Below are 17,551 nucleotides of genomic sequence, written 5' to 3'. Positions count from 1 at the left end.
AGCCCCTCTTCAGGAGTCCTGGTGTCTCTGGACCAGCCCGAGGCCCATTCGCTTTGACTTCAGGGCCAAGGGCTATGCGTGCAGTAACCCCCTCACCATGAGGACAAGTGCTCACTGGCTCTGCCCCTGTTTTCTCCTCTGCCAGGACCGGCTACATAATTTGTGGGGCCCAATGCAAAATAAAAATGGCGGCCCCTTGTTCAAAACCTGTTTCAGTACAGTGACAACAGAGCGTGAAGCCAAGCACGTGCCCTGCTTCCCAGGGTTTGGGCTCTGGGCCCCCACACAGCAGGCCAGCGAGTCCTGATTCCTTCTCTGCCATATCCTCCCATCTACCGTATGTCTCGATGGAAAAATCCACCCTCCCTCTGCACCATGCCCCACCTCCTTGACTCCACAACTTCTGTCCCTCAAAAAGGAGGCATTGGCATATTTTTGGAGGGAAACTTAAATAGCTGTGAAAATTATAAAGTGTTTCTACACTTCGACACAGCAATCCCACTCTAAGGGATTTATTTGTCCTGCAGTGGATAGATTCCTTGAAGTGCTCTCCCAGTGCTCAAAGGATGCTCACCGGTATGGTGTTTGCAATAAGAAAAAAAAAATGGAATCAAATGTTTATCAATAGTAGTTAAAGAATGAGACAGATTTATGGGTAATGACAAGGAACTATAGTCAAGATCTAGTAAGTATAAAAAGCAAGTTCAAAATGTCTGTGTGTGTGTGTGTGTGTGTGTGTGTGTGTGTGTGTTAGCACATGAATAAAAAAATCAGAATATCTAAACAATAAACTGTTAGCCGCTACCACCAGGAATTTTCACTTTTACACTTTAAATTTTTAAAATTACTTCTTTATGTAGAACTTTAAATTTTTTAAATTACTTCTTTATGTAGAACTAAAAAATACTTCAGACCCCCCACCCAAACTGTCTTCATCCATAAACTTTGACCACCAGTGGGTCTGCTCCCTCCCTGCTCCCCGATCTTCCTTCCAGCCCTGTCCCTTTTTGCTCTCAAGTTGTCTGTCCCATCCCTGTAACTCTCAACCCCTGCCAGGAAGCTTCTCGGCACCGGATTGAAACAAGACTCAGCTGAATCTCCTGCATCTAAATATGCTCAGTTCTCCCCAGAAATGGGCTCCTGTAAAAACCCAACAAGAATATTGAAAGGAGAAGCAGGATTTATGGATGGTATTTCAGATCTTTTGCCTTATTTAGTTTTCAGTCTGAGGTATGGTTGTATTTTTTTTAATATTTTAATTTTATTGGAGTATGGTTGATTTACAATGTTGTGTTAGTTTCGGGTGTACAGCAAAGTGATTCAGCTACATATATATACATATACTCATCCCTTTTTAGATTCTTTTTATAGGTTATCACAGAATATTGAGTAGAGTTCCTACATGTGCCATGCAGTACCAGTACATGTGCTGGTTACCTGTCTTGCACACAGCAGTGTGTGTGTGTGTGTGTGTGTTTATAGATGTATTCTTATTTTCACATTTGGACTTTGGATACAGAACAGGACGCCCACCCGACATCTCAGTCAAAGGTGTCTCAAGGTACAGCCCCACGTTGAATTTTTATCTTCACTAAGGGCCTCCAGCCTCCCCGCCTCCTGAGACTCTAAACCATTCCTCTTCCTCCCTCTCAATCTTGAATAACACTCAGTTAGTTGAGGTATCAAGGTAAATAATGCTAACAAATTCCCAAATTTCAGTGGCTTAACGCAGAGCTTTATTTTTCACTCAACTAGATCCAATGTGGCCGCTGTCCCTTGGTGGCAGTCAGCTCTCTGCTTGGCCGTCCAGGGTCCCAGGTACCTCCACCTTCAGGCTCCTCCTTCCTTTGTGTCCTCAGCACAGGGCAAGGGAGGCGGGCAACACGAGAGATATTATGAGAAAGGCCTGGGAGGGAAGTGTAGAAATCAAATTCCGCTGGTCACATTCCAGTGGCCAGAATTTGGTCTCATAACCCCACCTAACAGTGTGGGAGCCTGGGAGCAGGGTTGTGGTAGACAGAATAAGGGCCCAAAAAAGATGTCCCCAGAACCTGTGCTCTATGTCACATGCCAAAAGGACTTTGCAGGTGTAAGTTAAAAATCTTGTGATTGTCCCAGATTATGTGGGTAAGCCTGATGTCATCACAGTGTCCTAAGGAGAGATACGCAAGAGGGTCAAAGTCAGAAAAAGGAGATGTGAAGGTAAAAGCAGAGGTTGGAGTAACGTGCTTGAAAATGGAGGAAGTAGCCCAAGCCGAGGGGGTGCCTCCAGAAGCCAGGAAGGGCAAAGACGCAGAGTCTCCCCTGAAGCTTCTGGAAGGCGCAAAGCTCTGCAACACCTGGACTTTAGACGTCTGACCCCCGGAACCATGAGAACAAATTTGTATTGATTTAAGCCACTAAGTTTGTGGTCATTTGTTACAGCAGCAGCAGGACTAATACACATGGTCCAGCTCCGTGCCAAGGAGGAAAAGGCAGCAGAATTTGGTAAATAATAGCGGCCTTTTCCTCAGGGGAAATCCATGCTGCCCTTTCTGCTGCTACCTTGTCCGTCGAAGCTCTCTTTCCTCACCTGGTCCCTGGCTCTGACCGCCAACATCTTTCCTTCTCAGCTGCCAGAGTGTTTTTCCTAAATTATAGGTCCGATTGCATCACTCCTTTGCTCAAAAACCCCTGTGGTTCCTAGAGAAGAAAGTCCAGAATTCTCAGCCTGGCATTCCAAGTCCTGTAACGTGGCTCCTCTGGCTTTTCCATCCCAATCCCACGATGTCTTCTCTCCTGTGAGGGGGAAGTGCTGGGGTGATAAGAGCACATGACTAGAGGTCAAAAGACGAGGTCAAAGGGGTCCAGGCAGCTGCCGGCCATTGGCCTGGGCTTATCCCCTTCCTCACCCTCAGCTTCTCCTAGGCACCACTTCCTAACGAGAGAGAGAGAGAGAGAGAGAGAGCACGCGCCAGGGGAGGGCCTTCCAGGTATGAGTAGCAGTTTGAGAAAAGATGCTTCATATACAGAGAAAGACAACCCAGAGGTGCTTGTTCTAAGGCTAAATAATTAAAAGGGCAAACCCCAAACAAATTTTCATTGACTCCCTTAGTTACCTGAATATAGGGAAGCCAGACCCCTCAGCCTGCGAGGCTGGACAGTCATCCCTGCCATCAAGCCCCAGTGAAACGCCCGAGGGTCCACCAAGGAGACTAGGCGCTTGGAAAGACTCCAGGCCCATCCTTGTAGCTCAACTGTTTGTGAGCATGACGGAGACAAAGCTCAAGTGAGACCCGACAGGGGAGGAGTGGCCACGTCCACTGCCAACCCCGCTGGCCCTTCTCAGCCTGGTGCTCGTACCCCTCCCCCACCCCTCCCTAGGGAACGCCCCCCCACCCCCCAGCTCTGGGCTGTGCCTTACGCTCTGTGCCCCTTTTCCCCAAGACCTGTTGTTTCTAAGTGACGGGGCACGGCAAGTCAGTTAACCATGAAATAACACAGACTCGTAGAATTTTTAAATACACGTTTAAGTAATTTTGGAAAAAATTTGGAAAAGGGGAAGAGCAGAGAGAAATCACCCATAAATCTACTAACCTACTGCTCTCATTTTGATACATTCCATTTTAAACATTTTCGTATGCATATTTTGACATAATGTCATACATGCAATTTTGCATCTGGCTGCATAGTCCTCCCAGGCATCATTTAATGGCCTCATAATATTCCTTCCAGTAAATTCTCCACAATCTACCAAACTGCTCCCCTATTTTTGGATGTTCAAGCTAATTTTTTACAGTTCGCAAATAAGCATTGGTGCATTCAGATATACATAGAGATATAGAGATATAGAGATATTTTTTCTATTTCCTTACACCAGATTTCTAAAAGCAGGATTTCTGGGTTAAAGTGTATGAAAATATTCAGGGTGTGGTCAAAGTGCATTTTAAAAAGTCATACCACTTTAAAGTGCTGTGAGCAAAGGAAAAGAATATCAGATATGGAAGTATATTTGTATTTCATATAAATATTTTAAAATCATTTCAAATATATTTTTGCTACTTTAATTGGCAAGAAGAAGAAAAATAGGGTTTTGGAGTTGGAAGGAACCTCAGATCCAACCCAATGGTTCCCAAACTTGGCTGCATATCAGAATTACGTGAGGAGTCTTTTAATAATATGAGTTCCACTTAAGCTTGAGAAATCGTTGTTTTAGGTCTGGAGGTAAAAAATGTATAAGATGAGTCTGGAGAATTTGTCATTTCAGAAAACAAGGAAGCTATAAAAGACCAATGTTATGTGTCAAAAAGACTCAGGAGCCAGTGGATTAAAGCACATCAGATACGTTAAAATCCATGAGGTTAAAACGGTGCTAATAATAATAATGATAATAAAACTTTAATGGTCACTTTGGAGGATGGCAGTGATAGTCCCTGCATCAAAATGATTTTGAAAACTGGAAAATAAAGGGAAAGAATCAAGCATTTAGGCTGCCTTTCCTATCTGAACTGTACTGTGGACTGAGCAAACAGTAGATGAGGGGAAGCTCCTTTGTTTCATCCCAGCTAACAAGTGAAAAAGGAATGATAAATGTAGGACATCACCATATACAACCATAATGACTTAACAGACACAGGCAATGATCATCAATGGCTATTAATGTCACGAAAAGAGACACAAGCAGACACTGTGTGCCCCTAGTGGAAGTGCACATCACCTCTTAGGAAGTTTTCTTGCCAAAACTTTTGAACCCACGTCAGATCAAACCTCTAGATGAAATGACTGCTTTACAGAAAATAAACACCGTGGGAGGCAGAGGTGCAGTCAGCAAAATCCAGACTATGGGAAAGTCTTCAGGACAAACAAGCCAGCTTCCTCAACAACAGGTTTAAAGGGAAGAAAAAAAAAAAAAATTAAAATGAGGGACACCGATGGATTAAAAGTTTCTTAAGAGATACATTAACCAATCATAATGCAGGATCCTTACTTGGATTTCAATTCAAACAGAAAAAAAAAAAAAAAAACACGTTTTTAAATAAGACAATTGTGGATTTGTGAACACTGACTTTTTATGATATTAAGGGATTACTGTTAATTGTTTTCTGGTGTATAATGGCACAGTGGATATTTTTAAAGTCTGTATCTTGTAGAGAAACATACTAAAATACGTATGATTAAAACAACATGTCTGGGATTTGTGAAGCGATAATTGCTGAAGCCAGGTGATGTAGTCAAGGGGGTTCATTACACTATTCTTTCCGCTTTTGCATATGTTTGAATTTTCCATACTTAAAAGTAAAGACATATATATCAGGTCCTAGGTCCCACCTCAGACGTGCTGAACCAGGATCTCAGAGGTGGGACCTGGAATATAAGTTCTGAGGTCTCCCGGTGATTCTGACGTGGCTGGTCTGTGGACTGTGTTTGGGAAACAGTGGTTTGACCCTGAGGCACAAGGACAGGACATTTCTTGCCCAAGTCACACAGCTAGTTCATGGAAGAACCCAAGCTGCCTGACTCTGGGCCAGGATCCTTTTCAGAATAATAGGCAGCCTCTTGAATGCAAATGCCCTCACTCCTAAATGTATTCCCCTCTTAGGCAACGGGATGCTTTGACCCAGTTTAAATACACGTGGCCAGAAGGCACCCTGGGAATTGTCTAGGATCTTTAATCACTCTGTAATCATAGTCCCATGAGGCTACCTGATCCGTCAGTATCTATTATGGAGAAGGAGGGGACTTTTGGACCACATCTGCACACAGGAACTCATATTTAAGACCTCCGATGTTATCTCCAAATGAGATAAATACACAGAGGTCATAAACCTCGTCCTCATGGATTCACAGTCCAACAGTGGCAAAATCTCCCATATCTGTAACGTCTTTTCTGAGTGTTCCTATTACCTTCTGCTCAAATGAAAACCAGAGTGTAGCAGGAACACACAGAAAGGGGGTTGAGGACACAGGGGATTCTGCTTCTGTTGGCCTGTGAATCCTGAACAGAAGAGGGAATGCTCAGCCTGAGTCGTATTAGAATGTTGGAGGTGAAGGGTGGCATGGGAGTCTGGGGCTCCTCACGATAACTGACATAAGCTGGGCTGAAGGATGGGGTAAATTCAGTCTTGGTGGGTGAGAGAAAAACAATGGTCAAACCCGTTGTGAGAAGCTGTGAGAAGGGAAAGGGAGAGAGGGAGGGTTGTGTGTCTGTGGCTTTCTCCTGACCACAGAGGACCTCTTCTTGACCTTTGGTGATGGGGTAGAGGCTTGAGGGAAGTTCACTGCTGATCTGAGCCCTGTTGTTAAAGGGGCAAACCCACACCAAAAGCACCGGCTCCTCCCTGGCCCCGAAGCCGGGGGTCTCATAACCCATGGTGACGGGGCTGGGAAACTTGGGAGGTATGGTTCACCCTACTACCTTGCTATCTACCACGCTTAACGTTCAACCCTGCTGCTCTTTACCTTAATCAAACACAAGATTTGGAAGATAAGAACCTTAAGGTCCAATTTTTCATTGACTCCGTGTGGGAGGATCTCGCAGCATTCCACCTTGAGTCATCTGGGAGGAGAAGTTGCCTCTTAACCACATACCAGGATACAGTAGAAAAAGGGAAACCTGCCTAGGTGGTCCCTGGTCTGGAAAAGAGGACACACAGCATTGTTTGGCTTGATTTTTCTCATGCATCAGAGATGCCTTCTTTTCTATCTCCCCCCAGCCCCGCTCCTGAAACACATAACCACACTCAGACTTGTACATACATGGAAAACTAACTTGCCAAAATTACACAAAAAATTGAAAACAGCTAAAGCCACCCAAAGACTTACATTTATTATATAATTTCTCTCTTCTGAAGCTAGTATAAAATAGTCATTTTTTTAAAAAACTGAGCTACAGTAGATTCATGTCGGGAGTCTCTGGCCTTTTGCCTCGGATGTCAGAGGAAATTAGTGTGGCTCTAGGGATACAGCTGCCATTCAGTATGGCTCCTGCAAGTGGGATTGCTTTAGACCTACACGTTTCTTCAGATGACTGGACCAGCTACCACACTCATCTCTACAGCCTGCCAAAATCACCCTCTGTTTTATGGATTTCAGAAATCTCCCCAACTGAGAGCAGCTAATTTCATCCAATTTGAATTACTGTTTTAAACTGTATGTCACAAATCCCCCGTGCTGGCAGAGGGGTGGTGAACGCCCCCCCACCCCACCCCCAAACACACACACACACTACAGAAAATCTAAAGTGGCACGTATTTGGAAAGAAAGTTGGCAACATGCATCACAGGAGCTTTAAAATGTTTACAATCTTTGAGCCAATTATTCCATGCCTGGGAATAATCCAAAAGATTTTTTAAAGAATGAAAACAAAAATATCATGCACGGTGATGTTCATCACAGCATTATTTAGAATAAAGTGCAAACAACCCAAGTTTCTAGCAACAGGGTCTTGGCAAACTACAGTAAAGGATTTTTGGTAGCCATTAAAGTTATGTTTTCTAAACGGTTATGACTGGAAAGCTAGGTCCATGAGGTGCCCTCTTCCTGGAATCCAAACCTGCAGTAGAAGAACAAAGAGGCTGAAGAAGGCAGGAGCTGTGACCCTTCCTGGCGGGGGCCTGGCCAGACCGCCCACCCCAGCTCCCGCGCCTGCTCTCTTCTACGTCCTGCTGACTCCCACATCTGGCTTTCCATCTGGCGCTGTCAGCTCTCTGGGCCTACCGGGGCTTCCGCTGAATTCCTTCTTGCTTAATTTAGTGAGAGATGGTCTCTGCGATTTGTGTCCAAGGATTCTGGTTCATCTAACCAACCCATTAATCAGATCATCAGTCTCTGAACAATAAAGCTGCCCAATCAGTTTGAAAGTGTTTTCCAAAGTACGTTCAGTGGAACTTTAGCCCTCTGGGATCAGATAAGTTTGGGAAATATGTCATGTGTCTCCTGCCCAGGGATACATAGTCCATAGTCAAGGTTCTGAGAAGAACTGCTGTAAAGAAGCCTGTTTCACCCAGTGTTTGTCAACTGATTTGACCACACAGCTCCTTTTTCCAAGTAACACCTATTAACACCCTGCACCCTGCAGTGCAGTAGGCAGTAGTAACAGTGGGTGGCAGTGAACTGTAGATGTGAAGGAATGCTTATGTAGTCGACACGATTTATAATTTCCTCATATACTAGCCCAAGAGCAACAGGGGTGCTATGTCCTGATCTGGCTGAATTTGTTTAAGAGAGGTCAAGTGAAGTTAATCCTAAAATGAATGCTTACCCTCTTTGGGGAAGAAAGAAATCACAAGATCCAAGAAAATGATGAGAGGAGAGGTTGAATTATTTATTAGAGAGCTACTATGTGCTTGGGGCAGTGCCAGACACCTTACTTATTTGATCTCATTTAATGTTCACAGCCAAGAACTTCCTAAGGAGGTTCCCTGTTTCTCTTCTAGCCTCCCTGCACAGTGGCCAGCGATTTTCTGAAACTGCGTCACTTCCTTGCTTAACACCGTCAAGTTCTAGCTACCCTCACCTCATGCCACACCCTCCTCACTGCACTGGAGCCGTACTGACTGCTTTCCATTCCTCAGCACACCAGCACTGTTCCCTCCTTAAGCAGAGCCATACCAGCAGCCCCCTCGGCCTGGAGCGCCCAGTGCCTTGTCTTCACACAGCCAGCCCCACCTTATTGCTCAGGTCTCAGCCCAGACATTACTCTCTTTGACTACCTACCTACAAGAGGCACCTCATCCGCTTTCTGTCTCACTGCCCTGCTTTTTGTTTCTCAGTACCTTTTACCACTGGAAATGATCTTGCTTGATTTTCTGTCTGGCTCTTCCCATGTGGATGTAAATTCCATGAAAAAGACCTTGTTCTATCATTACCATATGCCCCCTGCGCCTAGAACAGTGCCAGGTGCATCGTAAATGTTCAATTTTTGTTGCTGAACCCTGTAAAGTGAATGGTGCACTCGTGCTGATAAGGCAATAGGTATCGTGACCAAGGCCACACAGCTGGGAAGTGACTGGAAGCCACGTTTTGCAACAAGGAAAGCTTGAAGGGATTCTTTGGAGTCCGGGTATCATGTTGTACGGTTTGGCCAAGTCCTGCTGGGCTACAAAATACAAAGAGCTTGGTTCTCAAGGAGGCACTCAGCTTCTGTGAACTTTCTGCCTATCACGCCCTGTAGGAGCTCATCTAGATTTGTTGAAGATGATCAACATCAGAAATTCATCTTGAGAAATCACATTCCACCCAAAATACCCAAAAAGCTCTAAGGTCTTGAGGTCCGACAACTAGACTCATTCATACAGACGATGGAAGTGATTACACCTAATATTTCACATCTCTCCCCCCATCTTCCTTCCTGCACTGGGCAGTGTTTGGGTCAGAGGTAAGGATCTGTACAAATCAATCGGAAATAGCATTTTAGCCAAGATCGGATATTTTATATCTACCTTGTTGTCTTTAATACACTGCACAAGGGAAGAACTAAAAGCTTCAGAGAAAGTGGGGAGGAAAAACAAAAAGCACCACGAGGCAATCAGAAAAGGTAAGGAAGGCAGGGCAAGTCCTTTATTTTCTCCAAAAGTACATCACATCCTCCTCCATATTCAACAAAAGGGTATGTTCCAACAAAGGTAAACTATCTTCCACACAGACATAAGGAGCTTTGCAAGGTCTTCAAGGGCCTTTAGATCCCCAACGGGTACATGTAAGGACATCAAGATAAACTGATAAAAGGCCAAAGTATAGGATAAAGAGGGGTGGGTAGGTATTAGTGCACTCAGGCACTAAAAACAGCTTGAAGCCCTTTTTCCTATAATCCAAGTTACAAAAGGACATATGAGGTACAAGGAAAGGCATGATGTGGTGATCTCTGTAGCTAAGTACTTTGAATTCCATTGTGACACGCTATGATACCTGAAGAGAATCATTTGAACTCTTCACTGGGTAGGACAGTTATCAGTGTATGCGCTGTGACTGTGAATCACAAAGACTGTTATAAGCTGCTCTAGAAATACTCGAAACAGATCTAGTCAAATTCTGTGACTTATCCTCAATGGTACTATAAGCTGAAGTATACAGCATGCAGAGTAATTCTTTATCTTAGCACCAAAACACTCTCTCGTTCTTCATACATTGTTAGTCACGGTTTTATTATGTAATAGAAAAAGAATACATTAGATTTCATAATACATGCAAATAAGAATATTCTGAGAGGTTTCAACAAGTTCCATGTCAGTCAAGAGAACAAACAGGTAAAAAGATCATTTCCTGCTTAAAGACTTTCTCTAACGTATGCCTACTATTTAAGTAAAGGTAAGCATGTTTTTAGGGCAATCCAGATTTCAACATTTTCAGATGTTGATGCCTCTTGAGAAGTACTTGAGTGATACTTCTGCTCTGTGGCACACATATATAGCATTTGGCAAAGACCTGAACATACTGCAGATTTTTCTGGAGAGGACACAATCTTAAAATAAGATGGATATATAAGAAGTTGAGGCTAAGCAACCTTATGAAATACTTACGGTTCATACGTAATCTTGACCTTTAGAGGTGAAATTCACATTAGCTAAATGTTATTGTGATTGGAGACTATAAAGATTAAAAAACCTACTTAGAACACCTTTTGGTTTTTAATACCGTACTACCTGTGAGGAAGGCCTACATTAGGCCCAGAGAGCCAACTTCCCTAGAAGTGAGGGAAGGGTTTGACAGATCCTTTATTAAAAAGTTAGCATGACTAAAAACCAGCTGAAAACCACCTTCCTAAATGTGCTTAACTGTTCACACCCACCCAACAGCTATTGCAGCAATAAAACAAAATATGCTGAAAGAAAAAAAATCATCTAATAGCACTTCATGTAATAGGACTATTTAGGTGCTAAGGTAGCCAATGGATGGTGAGGTACTTATTCTTTTCAATTTCAATGTTTCAGCTATATGGAGGACCAAATAGTGTTTTTAATCAAAGTTTTGCTCTTCTAGATTCATGTTTGTGCAGCTGCTGAGAACTCCAAAGATCATTACAAATGTCCTGAAGACATATTACTACAAAGCCATTATTTCTGAGTAGAATTTAAAGTGAAGTTTCGTTTTCAAATTCTATATAGTTTCAGCTCTCCGTTCTAAAAGTAGTTTTAGGGTACATTTCTCATTTCTATATAATCTGAAAATAGAAACTGTAACTTGCAAATACACACAAAATATAGTTCAATTACCCTCACATTACTAACCCTCTTTTTAGTCTTCCTTCTTGCTGTTCTCTGTCCACTCATTCTGTGAATACTGCACACTGCTGCTCAGCTCTGGTAATTTGCATAGCTTCTTTTCTTTTTTTACTTTGAACTTGGGCAAAGAATCTAGTTCTTCAACCTATTTTATACTATTTTCCAGGCTCTTTCCACATATACCCTATTTAAGCTGTTTGCATTTGGATTTTGCTTTATGAGCTTCCTTTCAGGAACTCTGGTTAATGGAATTCTATAATAATAAATGACAATTTAAAAAGTATCTTTAAAAACCTGCTTAAAGAAAATGTTTTTCTCAAAGGAGATTAAGAATTAAATGTCAACTATAAGCCTCGATAGCAAATTATGAAGTCATATTCAGTGTGTGCAACAAACCAACACATCCCCAAGTGTAAGTCCATAAAATCTATTAACACAAATCAAGTACACAAAATTATCTTTTAAAGGTACCAGTATTATAGAATTGTAATGTTACTCTTTTTGTTTTAGTTAAAAGATGTTCCCATTAATTTCCAGGAATACTGAGTTTATTAACTACCACCGTATGACAACTACATGCCCAGGATTTACATGTGATTTCATCCTTCCAACAGTCAAGGTTATTGCCATTTTATAGGTGAGAATAGATTCCAAAGGATCGGAGTGGGGAGGAGGTGGTGTTCAAGTTCAAATATGACACCACAGCTCAGACTCTTCCTCCACCATTATGCTATGCCACATCTGATTTAAAAACCAGAAAGTAAGTTCTTTATTCTAAACAGTTTCATGCTCTGTGTTTCCTAAGGATAGGAAAAAATAACTAAAAAAAAAAAAAATTTAAACAAAGGTTTTTTTTCCCTTTCTTTGTGGCAAAATGAGTATCTAACCTAAACACTGAATATACTAAATGCCAAAATATTAGTTTCCTTTTCATCAGGCAATAAATAAACTAAAAAAGCATTTGTGTAGGGTCATTTATATTAATACACTACAATTTCAAAAATATCACAAATGCTTTGAAAGTATATTTTGCACCCCATACTATGACGTGTTGATGTGAAATCACATCTACATAATCATAAAAAGTGATTAAAAATGGCTTAAAAAAGTGGTGGTTGGCATATATACTTGGTATTATTTTGTTTTCTTTTTTTAAGTTTTTACTTGAAATAGAAAATGCTAATGTGCCATTTGGGGGAAAAAACCTTCAAATTCTATAAGGAAATATAGAAATTTTAAAAGAAAAAGTAGGCTTTAAAAAAGAACCAACGCACATGCTGCCACATGGATATACCTGAAGGAAGTGAAATATGCTAGTCACAAAAAGACTAGCACATTCTGTATGATCCCACTTACTTGCAGTCTCTGGAGTAGTCAAACTCACAGAAAATAAAATGGTGGTTGCCAGGTGTGGGGATGGGGGAGTAACGTTGTTTAATAGGTTCAGAGTTTCAGTTTTGTAAGATGAAGAGTTCTGGAGACAGGCTGCACAACAATGTGAATACACTGAACACTACTAAACTGCACACCCAGAAATGGTTAGGATGGTAAATTCTGTTGTATTTTACCACAATTTTAAAGATTTTCAAGGAACCAGTAAATTATTTTTAATGTGACAATGATACCGTGGTTGTTTTAAAACAAAAACACTTAGAGACATTCAGAGACTAATAAGTTAGTATTTGCAGACTGATGGGTACTAAGGATGCTCATCCTATTATTCTACTTTCATATGTTTGAAAATTGCCTCAATAAAATATAACAAACTCTTTTTAAAAAGTGGTACCAATAAAGAAATAAAATTCCCTATCAAAAAATCATCTATCGTGAAAATATTTTATTATGGTTTTAACATGTAAAATGTAGTACCATTTTAGCTACAACTGATAAATATGACATCACTTATTTCCTTGGGATAATGCTGCTGAAAACTACACACGGTTTGCTGAGCTCACATTAGGAAAACTGTATGGAGAAAATTACATGAACAGTCTAAAGTTTGCTATGAAAACAACGTATTTTATTAAAGTAATTAAAGGTCAAAAAACAACAACAAAAAGGAAATTCCACAACCTTTGTTTGCAACTATATAATCTTTATGTAGAAAAATTATAAAGTGACAGTCTGGAAAGCAGCTCCACAATAAACTGAATCCTTACATCAAGAATAACTAAATTATGGAATCAGTTCACCCAAAAGAAATTGTCTTGCTGTAGAATATTTCAGCTGAGCTGATTTCAACTATATTACTCTCATTTCTGAAAATCTGTCTTTCCTGATACTTCAAATCACCAAAGATATAACATACAAGAGCCTGCTAAAGTCAAAGAATAAAACACAAAAATACTCCAAGCACAATTACATATAAAAATGAATGAGGGCATTTATCTACAGATCTACAAAACTATATAAATAACCAATTATACATATAATCCGTGTACACTGAAGCTCCGTGAGGTGGTACTGAATAAACACTGAGGCATTGAATTTTCAACACTGGAACATGGCTCACTCTGCACAGCAGCACATTCCCACCTTTCAGTCCAGCATCACAACACTTCCCCTGGGATTTGTATTTTTTGTGTATTATCTAAGTCCTGGGAAGTTAATAACAAAACAAAGAAAAATGCCAAAAGGAAAACAAATTAAATACCCCCTAAAATCTATTCTAAAACATGCATGTGAAATATGAAGAAACCAAGCACTTCGTGAGCTTTTAGTCACACATTCCTTTAAACTTATACTAGTGTCTTCGTTAATACCTGCACTGAATTTTCTATAGCTTTTCCATTAATATATAATAGAAGAGAAAAACAACAAAGAAAAAAAGAAGCTCTTATTTTCTTAGAAAAGTGGTACTATTTATTTTTAAAAACTTTCTCTGCTAAAGAAACTGTTGTGGTCATCAGAACAGGCTACGTTATTTTCACAATAGAGACTTCTTTTATTTCATTTTTAATTATCATAAACTATCATCATGGCCACATAATTTTTCAGAACTTATACCACAATGGAGGCAAATATGTACAGCATATTTCTAATAACCTATATTAGATCATGATTAGAATTTCTTTAAAATATTTTCGAGTGCTCAAGAACATTAAAGTTTGGGGGGAAATTGCAAAAGTCATAGGCAAGTATTTCCTCCCTCTAAGATTCTTTAATTGGGATAAAAGTCTCAGGGTAAGCCCATAGGAATGGTCTGCAATAAAGAAAAATTAGGTCAGTGTATAGTAATTTCTGCAAACTTTAGCAGAAATGCCAAAAACCCTCTGAGCCAAATAAAAACAATCTTTTGGGTCTGGGCTTTTTTAGTTCTTTAATCTCTAACTTCTTAACATGTTACAGTTCAGAAGTGCCCATAAGCTTACTTACAGTAATAAGGAAATACAAAGTCAAAGAAAAGATTCACAAACATGATTTACTTTCTCTCACGTATTAAAGAAAGAGAGATAAAATGGTATTAACCTGGTAAGGAATCCCTGTGTATGTTAGAGGGTGAAGGATTTAAGTCATGCCCTTCATAAAAAGAGTAGCCACCAGAGGATTTCCTCCTACATGTAGCTTCCGTGGAGGATAACTGTTTATTACAGAGCTGGAACAGGGTATTTCCTATAACTGGATGGCCACGCCTACAAACACTGTAGTCAACTTATAGAAATTTTGCTATCTAATTAAGTGTTCTTTAGGTAGGAAACAGATGAATAATATGCTATTATAAAAATATGGTAGAATATCTCCCCCCTTACAATTTGCCAATTTCTGACTGTTAAGCTTTTATAGAATCCATGGAGAATTGACACAGTCTGGATATTTTCTCATCAAGTTAAAAATAATCTAGCTAACAATACCATTTGAAATTCCAGGGGGAAAAAAATCCAATACAATCTGATATGAACATGAGCAAACTTCACAGAATACATATTCTACCAAGCATATGCAACCCCCCACCCATCACCCAAAAGGAAGCCAGTCTTAACCACTCTAAGATAAACGATGTTTGTTATATCTGGATGCAGATTAAGAGAACTGCTAAATTCCACTGCAGTAGAAAAAATACTACAATATAAGCACCCAAAACTGACCTAACAATTTCTACTCACTCCTGCTTCTCCAGGATATTTTTTTAAAGAGAGAAAAATAAGCATTCCTTGCAACTTGACTGGCAAAATCATTTCCTGACTAATCATTTCTAAGCCTATACTAGATACCAATGAATGAAGGAATGCCCACAATCACCAGCAACTTGACACTGTTATTTTTGCAAAGAAAGGTAATTATATAAAATTCCATTCTCCCAGGCAATGAACAGAGGAGAAAAAGAAAAACATGCTCTTTAAAAATGGCTATGTTTGTAGGTTAAAAACCAGCACCAAATGTTCATATTTAATTATTTTGAGTAACATTTAGTAATTAACATCCCAACAACACGGACAAACAGAAGAGTAAATGATAAGGGAATAACTTTCAAGCAATACTGCATGTTGATAAGAACCACTAAGTAAAATAATCTGATTGGCTCATTTCTACAGCTATTGTAGGTTTGCCCCGTTTGGCAATAACATGCCTCACTGCTCAGCTAATATTCCTACTCCTCAAATCATGGGTATAGCTTTTTTACTTTGTGACTAGGCAAGACTAAGTAAAACAACTTGAAAAGATATATTTAAAAACCAAGCTAACTCAAAATAATCCATTAGAGCAGCTTTCTACTCTATTAAGAAGGGAAAAAACCATCAAACCACTGTATAAAGTGCCTAAATGAAAAACTGAAAGCAAGATTCACAAATGGTAGCAGTGTAAATTCAAGTCTACATAACCCTTTATTACATTATAGCAATATCATGTTCAACATTACACAAGTTTTCTTCCTCATTCCTCATACTGCAATTTATTCCCATTGTATAACAGATTTCAACTCTGCAAGGTTTAAATCAACTTTTTGCACCTTTAACTTACAAACCAATGGATGTTAAATTTCCTGAAAATTATTTTATTTTTAAATTTTACTTAAAGCTAAACCTAAAACTAAATTCTTTAAAAACAAACAAAAACAAAGGTGCTTTAAACAGAACCTTGTAGAAATATTCTGATACCAGTGTCTGAAAGACTGCCTACAGAGGGCTATAGAAGGGCAACCTTCATAAAAAAATTCTATGGCCAACTATCTTTAGAAAATTTCTTTTAAATAAACTTTTCTAATGCCAGAAGATAAATCAAAAGATGGAAATTTAATTTTTTCTTGAAAATAACTAGTTGCTCAGGACACAGATTATGTGTGTTGAAATCATATTGCTGCTTTGAAAAAAGAAAAAAATATTTTAGCCAGGTATTCCATTAACAAAAGACCACGCCACATTCACCTAGTCTTTTGATCTCTGGGTACTAGTATTACCTAAGGGAACGTTATTAATGAAATTAGTTGGCAAACCTACCAAATATGAGTCTCAGGTCCCTAAATTTTGACAGTCATCTTAGTAAATATAAAACTTCAGCTACCTGAACAATGGAGCTTGTAAAGTGCATTAGGTATAAGAAACACAACAGAAGTGCTAAACTCACTTAGTAGGACTTAAAGGGATCTGATGTCATCAATAGGGCAAAAAAACAACATTATAGTTTTCTGTTCAGATTTTATTTGAAATCTAATTCAAATTGTCAAAGCTACAAAAGGGGGGAAGACATCTGTATTATTTTTTGCTAAGTCACAACATCCTAAAACAAACTACTACTGCCAGCAGATCCATTATACACATTTTTGATGAAATTCATCAGCACAATAAAAATTTCATCTTGAGAAACAGCCACAACGAAAGTAATTTATACAATATAAAACAATGACAGGTCTACAGATGCAGTTACTTATGAGTTTACACATGCATTCACAAACAAATAAAAACCCCAGGAATGCTCTTTCATTAGATTTTTTGTTTTTTGATTTTTTTAAAAAACAGACCGTTCAGGCACAAAACAAAATCTCATTTCCAATAAGTGACAGCATCTTAAAAATTTATGTCAGTGTTTGTTTTTCTTTGACTTTTTATGAGACCTGTGTGGAGATCGGGACTGGGATCTGGATTTCTTCCCTGATTTTTTAGGGGATCTAGACCGTGATCGCCTAGACCTTTTAGGTGTCCTTGAACCAGACGGAGATCTGAGGAAAGAAACAAAAACAATTTAACCAAAGTACTCATGTTATCAAAACTGACTATCCTTAAATTACCTAAAATGATCTTTAACAGAGCACAATGAAAGTCACTGAAATAAAAAAGGCTGTAAACTTTCCAAGTTTATACTCTGCCTACTGTATACACACACACACACACAGATTTTGCACTTTCTATGCACTGCAT

General features: G+C 39.6%; 1 protein-coding gene across 3 annotated transcripts in view; it reads right to left on the bottom strand.

The window, feature by feature from the left end:
* Positions 1-9,538: 9,538 nt before the first annotated feature.
* Positions 9,539-17,551, bottom strand: part of U2SURP (U2 snRNP associated SURP domain containing) — a 53,737-nt gene continuing 45,724 nt past the window's right edge. For 2 of the 3 annotated variants that reach the window (XM_057738467.1, XM_057738468.1), the window contains exon 28: positions 9,543-17,352. In XM_057738467.1, the coding sequence (XP_057594450.1) occupies positions 17,214-17,352 (139 nt within the window). In that variant the 3' untranslated portion in view covers positions 9,543-17,213. Of the gene's footprint in view, positions 17,353-17,551 lie in introns of all 3 variants that reach the window. The other variant, XM_057738469.1, reaches the window with a different exon arrangement.

Source organism: Hippopotamus amphibius, chromosome 6, assembly GCF_030028045.1.
Source record: "Hippopotamus amphibius kiboko isolate mHipAmp2 chromosome 6, mHipAmp2.hap2, whole genome shotgun sequence".
Classification (NCBI taxonomy): domain Eukaryota; kingdom Metazoa; phylum Chordata; class Mammalia; order Artiodactyla; family Hippopotamidae; genus Hippopotamus; species Hippopotamus amphibius.
This window is presented reverse-complemented; position numbering and strand designations above follow the sequence as displayed.